The sequence below is a fragment of the Varanus komodoensis genome, unplaced genomic scaffold, assembly GCF_004798865.1.
Source record: "Varanus komodoensis strain SLA01 unplaced genomic scaffold, ASM479886v1 scaffold27, whole genome shotgun sequence".
Taxonomy (NCBI): domain Eukaryota; kingdom Metazoa; phylum Chordata; class Lepidosauria; order Squamata; family Varanidae; genus Varanus; species Varanus komodoensis.
The window spans coordinates 9249376-9264017 of NW_025335701.1; the positions used below are offsets into that span (position 1 = coordinate 9249376).

General features: G+C 45.6%; 1 protein-coding gene across 1 annotated transcript; it reads right to left on the reverse strand.

The window, feature by feature from the left end:
• Positions 1–3414: 3414 nt before the first annotated feature.
• Positions 3415–14590, reverse strand: NUDT21 (nudix hydrolase 21). Its single transcript, XM_044434214.1, has 7 exons — positions 14393–14590; positions 12076–12276; positions 9610–9673; positions 7782–7871; positions 6569–6644; positions 6028–6142; positions 3415–3687 (listed from the first exon to the last, which is right to left on the reverse strand). The coding sequence occupies exons 1-7, from the start codon at positions 14506–14508 to the stop codon at positions 3666–3668; spliced, it is 684 nt and encodes a 227-aa protein (XP_044290149.1). The 5' UTR covers positions 14509–14590; the 3' UTR covers positions 3415–3665.
• Positions 14591–14642: the final 52 nt, after the last annotated feature.

Below are 14642 nucleotides of genomic sequence, written 5' to 3' on the forward strand. Positions count from 1 at the left end.
CGCGCGGAGGCGGTGCCGGCGCGCCTTCCCGTGCGGGGGCCCCCCGGCGGCGCGGCGCGGCGCCCTCTGCCCGAGCGGGGGTCGCGGGGGGCGCCGCCGCTAGGCCCTGGGGCCCGACCCGAGCCCCAACCCCTCGCGACGAGGGGCGCCCCCGGGAGCCCCGGGGAGCGGGGCCGGGGCGCCCCGCGCTTGGCTCTTTCGGAAGGGGGGGCCGCCCGTGGCTTCGGGCTGCCGGGCCGTCCTGCCCTCCCTGGGTGCAATATCGAAAAATATTACACGCAACTGTAGTGGGGAAACAGCAACTGTCCTAGGTCACATGGTTCAGTATGTTTTTCGTTAGTAGTGAGAGATCAGCCCTTCCCGGCAGATACAGGGTAAAAAATGCCCCCAAAGGCCAGAGATAGCAATAATGAAAGTGGGATCCAAGACATAGGATTGCCCAGGATTTGAATATTCTTGCTAGAACTTTTTGTTGTACTCTCCCTAGAGTACTCCCTGTTCTGCTACCGGGAACAATACTAATAAATAATAGTAACACACCACCATAATACATTAAATTCAAACCCCGCCTTTCTAAGTCTTGCAAGTATCCCAAGGTGTCTCACAAAGCTCTAGTTTATGTTGCAACAACCTCGTAAGGTAGGTTAAGCTGCGTGTCAGTGAGCAAAAGTCAGCTTTGTGGCTGGGTTGGGACTATAACCTGGATCTCCCGAGTCCAAACCTCACCACTGCACCACCCTGGACTACAGTGATGCTAGTCGTGACTAACTTTCAGCAGGTCTAGTCCAAGCAGGATTACCCCTGGGTCTGTGGAACATCCCAGGCGGCACTGATGGCACTTGGATTGTTGCCATGTCCTGGGTGCATAATTGCAGTGCTCACATCTGCACCCAGCGACTCACTTGGCACATGATGCAAATACTCCAACAGCCGGAAGTAGCATCTCATGAGCAGCAACATGCCAGAGGTCATTGATCCGTGTGGTTCAGGACCTTCAACACTAAAATGCTAGCTCTTTAGCATGTGTGTATGTGCTTGATGTCACCCTATGTTTCCTATCTGTACACTGTGGTAGGAATAGTCTGAATGTTTTATTAGATTGCTTTGAAATAAAGACATTTTAAGGCACACTGACAGGACTGTGGATTTATTTTTATTGGCTACCATTTCTCCCTTCTTGGTAAGCATGGAAAGCTTAGAAATAGTGTAGCTCATGTGCGTTGTCCCCAACAGACTACGTATCTTGTGAACTGTCTGAATGCTACCTAGGCTGGTGGCACGTTCCCCAGGCTTAGATTTGTATTATTTGGGACAACCCGAAGTTTAGAAATGCACATTACCAAGTTCCTGATCCATTTGAGTACTGCTAGATATTGATTCGGGGTGTCATGCCCATCTTGCACCCCAACACTGGGCAGATGCAAGACCGTGGGTACTGACTGAGTTTGCATAACTGGAAAGGAAACCGCAACAGCAGCTTTTCCCCATCCTATGCAAGCCAGTTGCGCGGCACCTCAGTTCCCCGATTATCTGTACTAGGTCCATCAAAACCCCCAGGATGGGAAGCAAGGATGACTTCCAAATTATCCTGCAATCCATGATTTGCTCTAGCATTCCTGGATGGCTTGGATGCCACCCTTGTATGGTTTGAACAACAGCAATTCACACACAGCACAGGCATTACAAAAATGAGACAACACACAAGTAGGATGGGAGAAGGATGCCACTAGTATTCTTGCACATTCCTTCCCTTCCCCTAGTCATTAAAATCCAGCCACTAACATTAAAGCTAGGTGCAGAATAGAACAATCCAATATAAGTCACTGGAAGTTTGCGGCAAAATGAAAACTAACCTGTTTGCATTCAAGTGTTAAACCCTCTGGGCTGGTTTTAAGGTTTGCATCCCTTGCTCCTAATTTTTAACACTTTTAACACCCTGAGGATATTTTAATATGCATTATTTAATGTGATACTATATTTAATATCAGTGTAGCATTATAGTTTTAATATTTATTTTATGGTTATAGTTTGGTATGTTATATCTGGTAAACCACCTTTAGCTGTCGATATAAATTCATTGCCAAAAAGTATTAGCACAGTATTTAAATGAAAGGAGCTGTACATTGTGCCTAGATGTGGAGCCAAACACCCAGAAGCAGAAGCATTGATACATCACTTTCATACAACAGCAGAATATGCAGCCTCAGTTGAAAACCCTCAAATTGTCTACAAGTAGCTCTGTCCAACACCAAATTGTCACCTATGGGATCATCTATAGCTGACAATACTAGATTTTGCACCAAAGTGTTAATCTGTTGCCACTTACCTGGGTGTGAGCCTCACTGAATTCAATTGGACTTTCTTCTGAATGTTTGAGAAATCACAATGGCTGCTTGGCATTTTATAGTATGAAGATATGGATAAATCTATAGCTATAGAAGGGACTGCAGGTGGTGCAGTGGTTTAAACCGCTGTGCTGCTGGGTGGGCTGGTTGATCGAAAGGTCGCCGGTTCGAATCTGCACAACTGAGTGAGTTCCCGTTGCTCCATCCCAGCTCCTGCCACCCTTGCAGTTCGAAAGCATGCAAATGCGAGTAGATAAAAAGGTGCCACTTTGGTGGTCAGGTAACAGCGTTCCGTGCACTTCGGTGTTTAGTCATGCTGGCCACATGGCCATGGACAAACGCTGGCCCCCTCGGCTAGGAAACGGAGATGAGCACCACCCCCTAGAGTCAGGCATGACTGGACGTAACATCAAGGGGAAACTTTTACCTTTATAGCTATAGAAATACAGTGTTCTATATCTAGAATGGAAACTGAATCTCTGTTGTTAAGACTATTTGGAGGATAAGACATTAAAGTTGCAACAACGGCATTCAATGGCAGTATTTTGTCGCTCTTGCTCAGTCCATATACTAGAAATGTTAGTGTGAAGGAACTTAAGCTACTTAGCCTGAACTGATGGCAAATGTGGACCTCCTATTTAACTCAGTAACATCTGAAAGTTAAAATGCAAAGTTCGGTTAATGCCCCCCTGAAGCATATCACTGTCTGAATCTAACAGCAATTCTGCAAACTGCTGAAAAAAGGGCTTAGTTGTGAAAGCCAGAAATAGAATTGCACTTTGTGCCCACTCCATCCTTTTTTGCCATTCCTTTTCTTCTCCAGGTCAGTCTTCCCAGCTTCATCCTGCACGTGAGTTTGTGGAACTCGCAAGTGAGGGGGGAGAGGGGCAAAATCCTCCCCAGGGGCTGCAATGGTCTCTTGGCTGGGCAGAAGTGAGGGACGGAATCCAAGTGGAACCGCACCTGGCTGTCCCTCAGGTCCTGGGTTCAAGAACTTGTGTAAGCTTATATGCAAAGGACCATGCTATTAGTAATCAGTTCCCCACATTTGAAACACATGAAAGGAGAATGAGTTCATTTTGTTTAATGTTATTAAAAAAAAAAGGTGACTATTACAACATAGGTGATTAAAACACAATTACACATGTCATTCCACTATCTAAACAGTAAAGATTCACTTTCCTATTCAGATGGCAGAAAGTTTGGGGAGGGAAAAAACTGGAGGGAAAGAGACATAAAAAAATCCTTGCATCATGTTTTCTCTTCTACATTTTAAAGCTGTTCTCACAGAGACGGCTTCTACCACACACTTCAGGAAATTCAGTTGTAAATAAAATTGAACCTGCCAAAGAAAAACAAAAATTGTTTATTCTTACAATGGCAATAACTTGTGCGTTTGTCTTGATAATCGGCTAAAGAGCAGTTCTGAACTTTCCTTTCTCCAAGAAAGCCTTTTCACATGGTACTGTCTCTTGCAGAACCTCCTATGCATTTCAAAATATCCTGGTTCTTATCTTGGGACTACTCGCTTGGTTCATCAGGCTTTCTCCGCACACGAACAAGGCTCCACTCCTTTTAATACATCCAGGCATTTAACGGGGGGGGGGGGGGGTAAAAAGGGAAAACGGTTTTTTATTTCAGGGTAGCTCCCCCCCCCCAAAAATTTTTTTTCGGCCCCCCCCCCCCCCGTGTGGGACCTAAGGCAGCCTACGTGCTTCTCCACTCCATTTTTATCTTCACAAAAACAAGCCTGCAAGGTAGGTTAGATTACGAGTCCATGACTGACTCTTGCCCATTACTAGCCTTCTGACCCTAGAAGGCTTCCAAGGAATCAGAGGGTTCCTCAATGTTCAGCCTGGAAAGCATACAGAGAGACGGTGGCAAAGTCTGGAAGGATGGCAAAGCTTCAAGGATGAACATTAAGCCTAATCCTACTGAGGTGAAGCCACCAAACCCACATGGAGAAGCAGCTAGGAACTGCAGCAACAGAAGGAAGACGCTGTAAGATGTGGGTTGGACCAAATCGTTTTCAGTCCAAGGGCTGAATTCCAGTCTAGGAAAGGCCTCTGAGACTGCATTCCACCTGCGGACAAGGCCAAAGGCTAAGTGGGTGTGGCCAAAGGCAGAAGGACAGGGCCAAAATGAGATCCGTAGCAATTTTAAACTACCCAGAAGCAAGCAGGGCAAGTTTCTGCATGTCCACTCACAAGGAAATGGGATGAATCACTCTGCGGCACTGTCAAAGCCCCAAATGCCAAGCTTTGCATCTACTCTGAACTGAACAGGGCAAGCCTAAGCAATAAGCGGGACTGAACTGCCCAGCAACTTCCTCACCAAGCTCCGCACTCAGCAGCTGGCACAAAAGAGCTTTGATCGGCAAGTGACTGGACACAGGACCTTTTCCCTGCTGAGGACTGAGACACGGAAGAAAGAGATTCCCCCTGCTGGAAGAGGAGAGACAAGCTCTTCCCTTTCTGATGAGCAAGCGAGAAGGATGGGTCTTACTACGCATTAAATCCTTAGCATGGAAGTGGGAAATCCTGGCTAGCAAGTACTTTATAGAAGGCCACTCCAGGAAAAGGAGGGAAGGCAGCAGGTTAAGACCTGCATCCAGCTCCAAAGAGAGAGGTGACCAACCTGTACTGCCACAGCCTCTGTTCCCTCCAAGCATTCCTCCTTCTCTGGGTTGGCAAGCGGAAGAGGGCAGTGGCTATTCCCTGAAAGCTAAATTTGGACACAAGCTCTCCAGGTACTAATCTCTGCAGTGAACTTACCACCATGAACATAAACATACTACAGGGTGGTGAACCCAACTCATTTCAAAGGAACTTGTTTACAAGAAACAGCCCTTAAGCATCCCATCTTAAAAGCAAGAGGGCTGGACTCTTAATCCTTGGACTTTTAGGGGAAAGTGTAATTTTCCTCCTGGCAGAAGCAATTCAGCTGAGCTGGCCTACCAAAAGAGTTGTAAGCTTCTTCCCTTAGGAATTTGTACTGTCATAGCTACATTTTTAAAAAAAAGTCAAATGTGGTCTCTAGCTCTGGAGAATCCGGAAAATCTTAAAAAACTTGAATGAGAATCCTCCTCATCTAGCACACTAAAGGCGCACTCCAGTGCATGCTGAAACCCTAACATGTCCCAGCCAGCACAACCTGTCAGACCTTTTACCTGTTCAGGTATGCAGAGGATGCACCCATAACTGCTTCAAACTGCTCACCCACCTACAGCTACTGATTTATTGATCAAAGTGTTTTGCCAATCCTAACCCTCCAATCTTTCCAAAATTTCCGGTTTTACTGAAATCCACATATTATGGTATTATATCCGATGGCAACATTCCAACAGCAGAAAGTTCCATCCATTTGCAGAAACCTGTATTTCATCCTTACAGTGGCAATGCTTGTGTGCTCAGCAAATCACACAGGACAAAGTTGTCAGGACTTTGTTAGACTAGCTTTTGTGGACTGCACTATTTTTGTGAGTTCTGAGCATGGTTGGTGCCAACTCCACAGACTTCTCCCCATTAAGTTGTTTTGGGACCAAAGTCACTGTAGATATCTATGCATGCCAATCCTCAAAACACTCAGCCTGCTCCCACAGCAGCGACAGAGGCTGCTCAAGAAAGTGTCTCCATTTTCCACAGACACCAGCAACAAAATCTATAGACGCAGAATACTCTACCTGCTCAAAAGCTGAGGAAGGCTGGAAATGATAGGTCCGTAGCCTGGTGCATTGTCATAGAGCTCAAACAACGGAGCAGCTACCAGCTTGTAGTTTTTGGGGACTGCGAACAAAGCTAGAACAAATCCGAGAGAGGACAAATTCAGGGTAAGCGAGTCTCCTTCAAGCAAGGCCAGATAAAGCTCAAAGCTTGCCTGGTTGCCTTAAATCTGGATGCTGAATAATTTTAAAGATTTGCTCCAGGCAATCTGAATGCAGAGCTGTCACATCTAAGAAGGGGTTCGGAACAGCTTGTCAACACGGAGGGTCCAATCAAGCCAAAGTTTAGCCATTTTAAGTGTAAGGAAGAACGAAGCAGTTGTGTAATTGCCACACTATCAATCAGCGATGCTGTAAAATGTGCTTTTGGCCCAGAAAGGTTCTCTCTCCAGGTCAGAAGTACAAGGCCATCACACTAAAACTTTTATTCAGACAGAAATCCAGGCTGGTCCCACGATCGGAAAAGCATATATGCACATTAAAGATGTAGTCGAACAATTACCTTTTTCTTGAAGCTGAACCAAGAACAGCTTCTTGTGCTCCTTTGGTTTTGTAATATGAGCTGGAATATATGGATACTGAAGAGAAGCAAGAAAGGCTATTAGTTCACGTCTGGGTACGTTTTTCAGAAATGGAAATGCTCACCAGTAATGAGTGACCATAGCAGCCCTGGGGGGGAAACCAGGTTTTTTAAAGTGTACCTGCTTCAGTTTGATTCTTTTAAATATGAGGATTCAAAAGTTATATTCCATGCATGTATATCAAGTGCCAGATATTACACAGGTAGCTTGACTGTGATAAACCACAGTAAACTTTACTCCTTGGTAAAAATCCAAGTGTGTGTAATGTTCATCATGGTATTATAACTTGCCTGCTATTTGCCCAGGAGGAAAATTTCCATGGGCATCTGTGACAATGAACTGCCATGTGTGGATGTACATACAAATCAGATCTGATTTACAGAGGGAAAGGGTCTTGTCCTGATTTGCCCTCCATCGTGGCTACGCATATTTAACAACCACCACCAATAGTCACATAAAAACAAATGACGTGCTTAAAGTCTAGCTTGGCCCTAAGGTACTATCATATCAAAGACAAACACCCAGCTTAGCAAAGTGTTCCCAATCCTAACATTCTGAAACCAATTAGAAACCATTGCAGAAAAAAACAAATGGCGTTCGAGATGAATCAGGTTTTCAGTTATAACATTTGAACTCAAGTATTTCAAACTTCAAGTGCCTCAAGAGCTGATGTTTAGCTCCAGAGGGGCTGAGACTTCTTTCTTTGCACTGGGTTTTGGTAATCAACACCCAAAAGTGAGGATGCAGAACTTATCCCCGGGGACCAGCTTTAGCTTTCTGAGCCTGCCCTGAATTCCTTGCCTCCTTTCTCACAACCATGGACAGTTTTGTGGTAATCTTGCTTTTATACAGCTTTTCCCCCATCCTAAAAAGTTGAAATGCATCTCCTAAGGCAGAGCTACTGGAAGGAAAAGTTTTCAGCTAAAATACTTTACTACTCTGACTTGGCCCTTTTTGTCTTTCGCCCTGCCTTCCACTGAAATGTGGATGCAAAGAGTTTCTTCAAACTGAATTCATCCCTCTGAATGAAGGAGTTTTCTGCACTCCAATGGGCTTTAATTTCTTGGGAAGGAAGGTGTTACTACCTCCAGTAAAAAATAACAGGAAAACAGTAATGTTAACTTCAGTCCTCACCTGTGGAGGCTCAAAATTTGGTCGCCACCAGTTACCAATGCAGTCATCAATTACCCAGTCTTGCTGCACTCCATCCTGACGACCCAGAATCTGTTAAAAAATGGATGCAAGAAAAATCCTTACATGTTCAACGGCAGCACCATACTAAGGCAGAATATCTCAAGTTAGTCCAACAAATTGGTCTCATTTCTCCAATTTCTATAGTCAGTACAGAAATGCTGAGAAGACTTAAAACCACTGAGAATTTTGTCAATTGATTATGAAGAAATACCAGATGCTTTTTAAACTACATTTATGCTTCCTTTACCTATGTTTGATTGTATATGATATGCAATGGTAAGGCTCAGCACTCACTTTTTATATGTTTGGGAAATCTTTAAAGCACTTCTTAAAAGCAACAGTGACTTTTGATTAACATTCTCATTGTTTCAAGAAAGGAGGATGCAGAGTTGCCAATTACATTTTTATAAAGGGGGAAATATGTATGTTACTGCTAGACATACCTCAGTTTTGAAACTTTACACAACAATAAGCATTCCTCTATGGCATTAGGCAGAGATATAGCTTCCTTTGTACATGGAGAGTTCATGCATAATTACCACTGTCTTGAGGTAGCAGATCAAGAATTAGATCAGAACCCTCTTGCTAACAATATCTTGCCGTGGCTTCTGAGAAGCCCACAAACTTCACCTCCCCATCATGATGCACAGCATTAGAGGAGTTGAGCTACAGCTGCTTCCCATGACTATCCAGCACCAGTCAAGTGCGTGAGCTTTGGACACAAACTGATGCTTCTCAATGTGCCAACCTCCCCCGTCCTTCCGCCACAGATGGTGCTCAATGGCGAACCTTCACTGCCCAGTGAGTCCCACACCCACCCTATTAGCTAGACCTGAGAGAGCTACACCTATTTTACTTTACAACTTATGCAATGTATACCCTGCTTTCCAGTACCAAGGAACCGCAGTAAGTGGCTTACATAACTCAAGTATTTTAGTAGGAAACAGGAAGTGCCTGCAGGGAAGGAAGGGAAAAGGAGACAGTGGGAGCTGAGCACACTGAAGGCCATGAGAAAGCACATGACTGGGTTAAAGACACGGATGCAGCTTCTCAGAGACAGGGAGCTGGGCTAGCTAAAGCATGGCTCAAGGACTGGGAAAGAGAGGCGTGTGAGCTGGCCCAATTAAGCAAGTTCATCATTTGGACTAAGGCGGAATATTTTAATGAATTGATTAGGTAGCTCAATTAATGTTGCGACCCTAACACTGTCTGCTTTTCACGTCTAATTTGAATTACTAGCAAACTGAATGGAGCAGGAAATAAAATTTTCCAATTCGAACATTCTGTTAGACATAAAAGAGAATATAAAGAAGAGTGTCTTAAGGGTGTCATGATGTCTTAAGCGTATCACTGGGAGAAGGTGGAAAATTAAAAAGCAGTGCAGACTTTGTTTAAGGGGAAAAGCCCCCATCCAATCCCAGCAAGTCTGTGTCACCACAGAGGGACAAGAACTTTCTCTGCAGAAGAAGGGCTTGCTTGTACCAGTTCCATCCAGGACAGAGATTGGCAGCACCAGTAAGGCTGCTGAGCTTTTACAGAGAAACACAGAAGTGCTCACATGCACAGTCACAAAGCTTTACCAGGCCTGATTTTCCAGGATGGGAAAACCACAGACAGAGTTCTTCATATGAGGTGCATTAATACTTAAGGAGACTCCTGAATGTACCGTGCAAATGTCCTCAACAGTACTACTATGAGCGCATGCGAATGCATACTGCGGCCCACTCTGACTGTTCAGGATAACAGTCCAAATAAATGTGTCATCTACCTCTGTCATTAATCGCTTGAGACCTTCTACCTCATCTTCTCCTGGGTTAAGTTCACCACCAGGCCTGTTCAAAACATACAAAAAATGCATTTTAGGCATAGCCACAAACAAAATAATATTTTAGAAATACTTTACCAATCTGAGGAAATTCTAAGATTTCCCCCAAGATTTTAGTTAAGCGAGTATCTCAAGGAGCTGAGATCCTCTGCTGCTTCTGATCCTGGAGATGTCAGACCCTGCAATGCTGCACAGATGAGTTATTTTCCGCAAAACAATCACACATGCTATTTTCTCTGCACATCTTGTTTATCAGGCAAGTTTTAACATTTTAGAAGAGTTGTGCATCCTGCTGTTAGACCATAACCATATGCCACCTTTAATCTTCTGAGAAAACTAGCACTTTCCCCTGCTAAGGTTCCGAAATGACAAATGGACAAAGTTCTAAACGGTTTAAAGTTTGTCATTAATGGGAAGGAAGAAAGCTGCAATGTTTAGCTAGGAAATGCTTTCACTTGAGTACTTCACCAACCACCATTTAAAACTCAAGAGCATGATTTATCCCCATATTTCTCCACAGAAAGTAACTCGCACCTTAATGCTGCCATTCCATCTGAGTCTCCTCAGCTGTCCAATGCCCTGGTGCTCAATGGAATTGCTCCCAAATAGAAATGATAATACACTGTATGCAACAGAAATGCACTACAGAAATCACAGAAAACCTCTGTTAGGCAATTAATTGTTGTTAACAGAGCTGTCTGCCTTTTTTTGAATGACTGACTACTATTACTGAATCCTTAATATAGGTGCCTTTATTAGCCTGAAGAACTTACAAGACCTTTCAAATATGTAGCACAGCTCTGTGCTTAATTATTAAGCAAGTGCTTGTACTTACAGTGGGTTTTAATCCTAGTTAAGTATACACAGGATTGCAGCCTTCATGAAGGCTGCAATCCTGTAACAAAAAGCTACAGTGAATTATTAGCAAACATTTTTATTTCCAATTGAAGTAATGTGCAAGAACCCAAATATTATCAAAACACGAAGTGCATCCTTAACTATAAAGCCACAACACATAAGAATAGCCCATTCTGACTAAGTAAAACACTGAGCAATTCAGCTGCTGAATAAGGTGTATAACTGACATGGTTCTTAGGTTTGAGTCTCTGATTTTTTGGCCTCTGAGGATCAAGAACAGTGAACAAGCAAAGAGATATGGCAGCAAAAGGAGTCCTCAAGTTCATTCTTTTGTCTATGACTCAGAGCAGAGGTATATACTGCAGACTCATGCAGGGGACAAAGCTAAGCTACCCTCCCTAGTGAAACCAAAGGCTGGGGTGCAGTTTTAAAAGAAGGATGCTTAACCTTTAGCATACCTGTCACTCCCACAGCCTACAAGCCACTTTTGCCTCCAATGGGGTTTCAAATATATGATGCCTGAAAGTGCAGGGGGCTTTGGGACGCAGCAATTTGGAAGGAGGAAGCAACAGGCAGGGAAACACAGGACATTATTCTCACCTGGCTCCAAAGCAGGTTTTTCCTTGAAAAAAAGCAGACACTGGGCTTTTATACATATATTGTTCTGCCAAATGTATATAAGCCCTAAACTAATTATAAGCTTCTCCTTCAAAAACAGGATTCAGGCTAGACTGGGACAGTCACAAAAAGTGAGATACTCGATTTGAAACTGAACTGTGATTGGCTAACAGTCATTAGCCTGGTCATCTGGGGCAATAAGAATCATTTCTAGCCAATCAGGTAATGAAGACCATGTACAGTGAGAGCACATGTAATTATTATTATTATTAATTATATTTCTATACCACCCATAGCCAAAGCTCTCTGGGTGGTTCACAACATTGAGGTCCCCCATCCAGATTCCAATCAGGCCTGACCCTGCTTAGCTTCCAGGATGAGGCATGATCAGGCCCTTCAGGCTACATGGAAGCTGGTTTCCCCATCCCATTATTAGGCCATAAATACACCACAAAATATCTAACAATGTATACACGAATATATAGCCTAAGAGATTTTTGCAGACTAATTCAAAAATGTTCAACAGTGCCTTTACAACCTCTGTACGAATACATTTATACACTGTTCATCTGAAAAAGAAATGAGATCATTTGCAATTTAAATGATATGATATGAAAGGAAAGTGGAAGGGCGAAAGCATCGGCAATTTAGTGTGCCTGCTATTTTACACTATCGCATACTAATGATCAGGAATAGCAGTCACTGCAGAAGGCAGCTCTGTGAGAAAAGCAATCAAATGGCAAAGGGTTCCAGCCAGGTCTTTCCACCTCACTGCTCCCTTGGTAACAACGAGGCAAAGGTGGGCAGGAGCGAGAGAAACTGAGGATTCTGTCTTGCTCCCACCGACCACATCCCTGGCCTCACTGGGAAGGGCAAGCTAGCTTCCCTCCTCTGGGGAGTCCCAGAGGGAACATTTTGGCAAGGCCCACTTACAGTTTGAAGAAAGTTGTGCCCAGCTGCAAGAGCAGCACATGGGGCAGCCTGTGCTCATGCACAATCAGGACCCCCTCCACAGTCCGCCTCATTCCAATCTTGTCAAATTCCTCCCTCATGCGCTGGAACCGGGCAGCCACCGAACTGTCCTTCTCATACAGGGGTTCCTTGGTCCCAAAGGTATAATTTGTGAGAGGATACCTAAAAGAAATGACACCGTAGGTACACCATTGCATGCAAACTGAGAGCCTATTGCAGGTCTGATCACAGCTCTCGAGAACAGGATGCCAAACTACCTGCAAGCAGGGCTACATATTTTACCCTCGGTCTGCCTTGAAGCTGCTCCTTCTGCATAAAGTGACAGAGGTTAGACATGATTCAGGAAAAAAAATCAGTGAGGGAGGTGTTCTAAACCAGGGTTTCATAACTGCATTTACCTCCCTCACCTTGACAAGGGATGAGTCAGGCTCTGGCAAGCTGCAGAAAGGAAGGGATGGTTGCAGACCAAAACATGCACAAAAGGCTAGAAGCCTGCAATTCATTCTAGTTCTTCACTCACTGGGTGCAAAGACAAACCTCTGTATGTTGCTCTCAACCCCAAGCTACAGGAAGACCGAGCAAGCTGGAGTTCCAACTATCTGGCCTGCTCAGAGGCACACCACCACCGGCCTTTACCAGCCACGAGCAGCAGAAGGATAACCGAAGTGCCCAGAGGTGTCTTTGTGTGTGTCAGTGGTTTCAGATGCAAGTGTCAAGCAGCTGTTACAGGAGAGAACATCAGCCCACTTCTTCCACTCCTCAGCAGCTCAGAGCTAGATGGGCATAGCCGGGAACATCAACGTTTCCCTGGCCTCTTGCTGAACTACGCCGATGCAGCAGCACATCAGGGTCAATGAGGACATGTCCCTAATCACATGGGGCCGGAGCATGTCCATGTTGACCAAACGTTTTGGGATGACTGCTAAAGCCTCAGCCAAAGTTCCAGGCCAGCGTATTCATTGCAAAGAACAGATTCACAGAAATAGAATTACTAGGTGGTGAATGAAATGGATACTCAAGTGATCAATAGAGTCTAGTGCCAGCTATCGGAAGTGGCGCACTCTTCAAACCATTATCATTGCTGCATCACTGATGACAGACAGCCCTGTAAACTTGGGCCTTTTCTCTGAGCTAAAGGGAGTAAGTTAAAGTTAGCAATCCACTCCACATAGGCTCAGCTGCAGAATATACTAAACTGAAGAATGAAGGCTGGGAGGCAGTGAATAGCAGTTTCACTAGAAGAGAACAGAGGAAAGGAAAGCAAGAGAAAAACAGGCTATTACAAATTGAGGTGATGGGGCAAAAGTGCTAATAAGGAAGGAAGCAGTAAGCTTCAGGGATGGATGTGCCTGCCTCTTCATGGAGACAGTGGCAACATGTGGGCCTATCAGCACTTGATCACTAAACCACTAGAGTTAAAACGAACTTGCAACCTCTTAAAGAACAGGCATTTAGAGCAGAACAGGTCTATACTATAATAAATGCAAAAATTCTGACCAGCTACCACAGCCTAAGCTGGCTACCCCTCTGAAACACACCATCAATATTACTTTAAATGCATAGCTTCCCAGTAGTCAGTTCACGTGTTCATTCAGCTAAGCGTCACCTTCGGGTGTACCCTCACCGAGATACCCTGCAGGAAAGTATGTGGAACAAGTTCTCAAGAGCAACGACGGTATAAGAGGTGCGTGTACGTCTGAATCTTGCTCCTAGGGGTGCAGACAATGCATGGGCAAACGCACGGAGCAGTGCAAAGCGCCAGGCGCGAAGTTCGACTGAACTCCCTGCCTGGGCAGGTCAGCCAGGCCCTGGCGCGGTGCAGTCTTCCGCGCCCGCGGAAGACGTTCTTGTTCCAGGAAGCCCTTCCTTCTCGCTAACCCACCACAACCATCCAGTTTTGCAAGTGCCCCTTTTATGCTTCCCTCCCTTCACCCGCCCCCCTTTAATGCCCACCGCTCCGGAATCCGCCCAGCGTCAGGGCGGTAGGAAAACGCTACAGAAATTATGAATGCACGAGCAAGCCATGCATGTGTGAAAGGGCCCGGGCAAGGCGGGACACAGGAAGTTCTGGGCGGTCGGCGGGAAGAAACCCGCACGGTTCGGCGGGGGCGGGAGGAGCTGTTATTTTGCTGTGTTTCAATCGGCTTGCCGCCGCCGAGATAACTCCGGGTTGTAGAATAATGCATGAACGGAGCTTTAAAGCACTTCACCCGGAGTGGCGGGAGCGGGGGAGGGGAAGGCGACTCGGGGGAAGGGGAGGAACCGGCGCCCCACTCACAGGTTGATGGTCCGCTCGAGCGTGAGGGGCTTGCTTTGCTGGATGTACTTGTTACCGAACTGGTTGACCCCGCGGGGCCAGCCGGTCTGGGAGCGATTGGGCGGCACGACGGACATAATGGAGGCGGGAGCGGCTCACAAGGCCGTCAGCATTCCCCAGCCGCGCGGCTCCTCCACCTCACAGCCGCCCCAGCCCGCCCCGGAAGCAGCAGGCCGCACTTCCGGGTACCATCGAGGCGCGACGGCAAAGC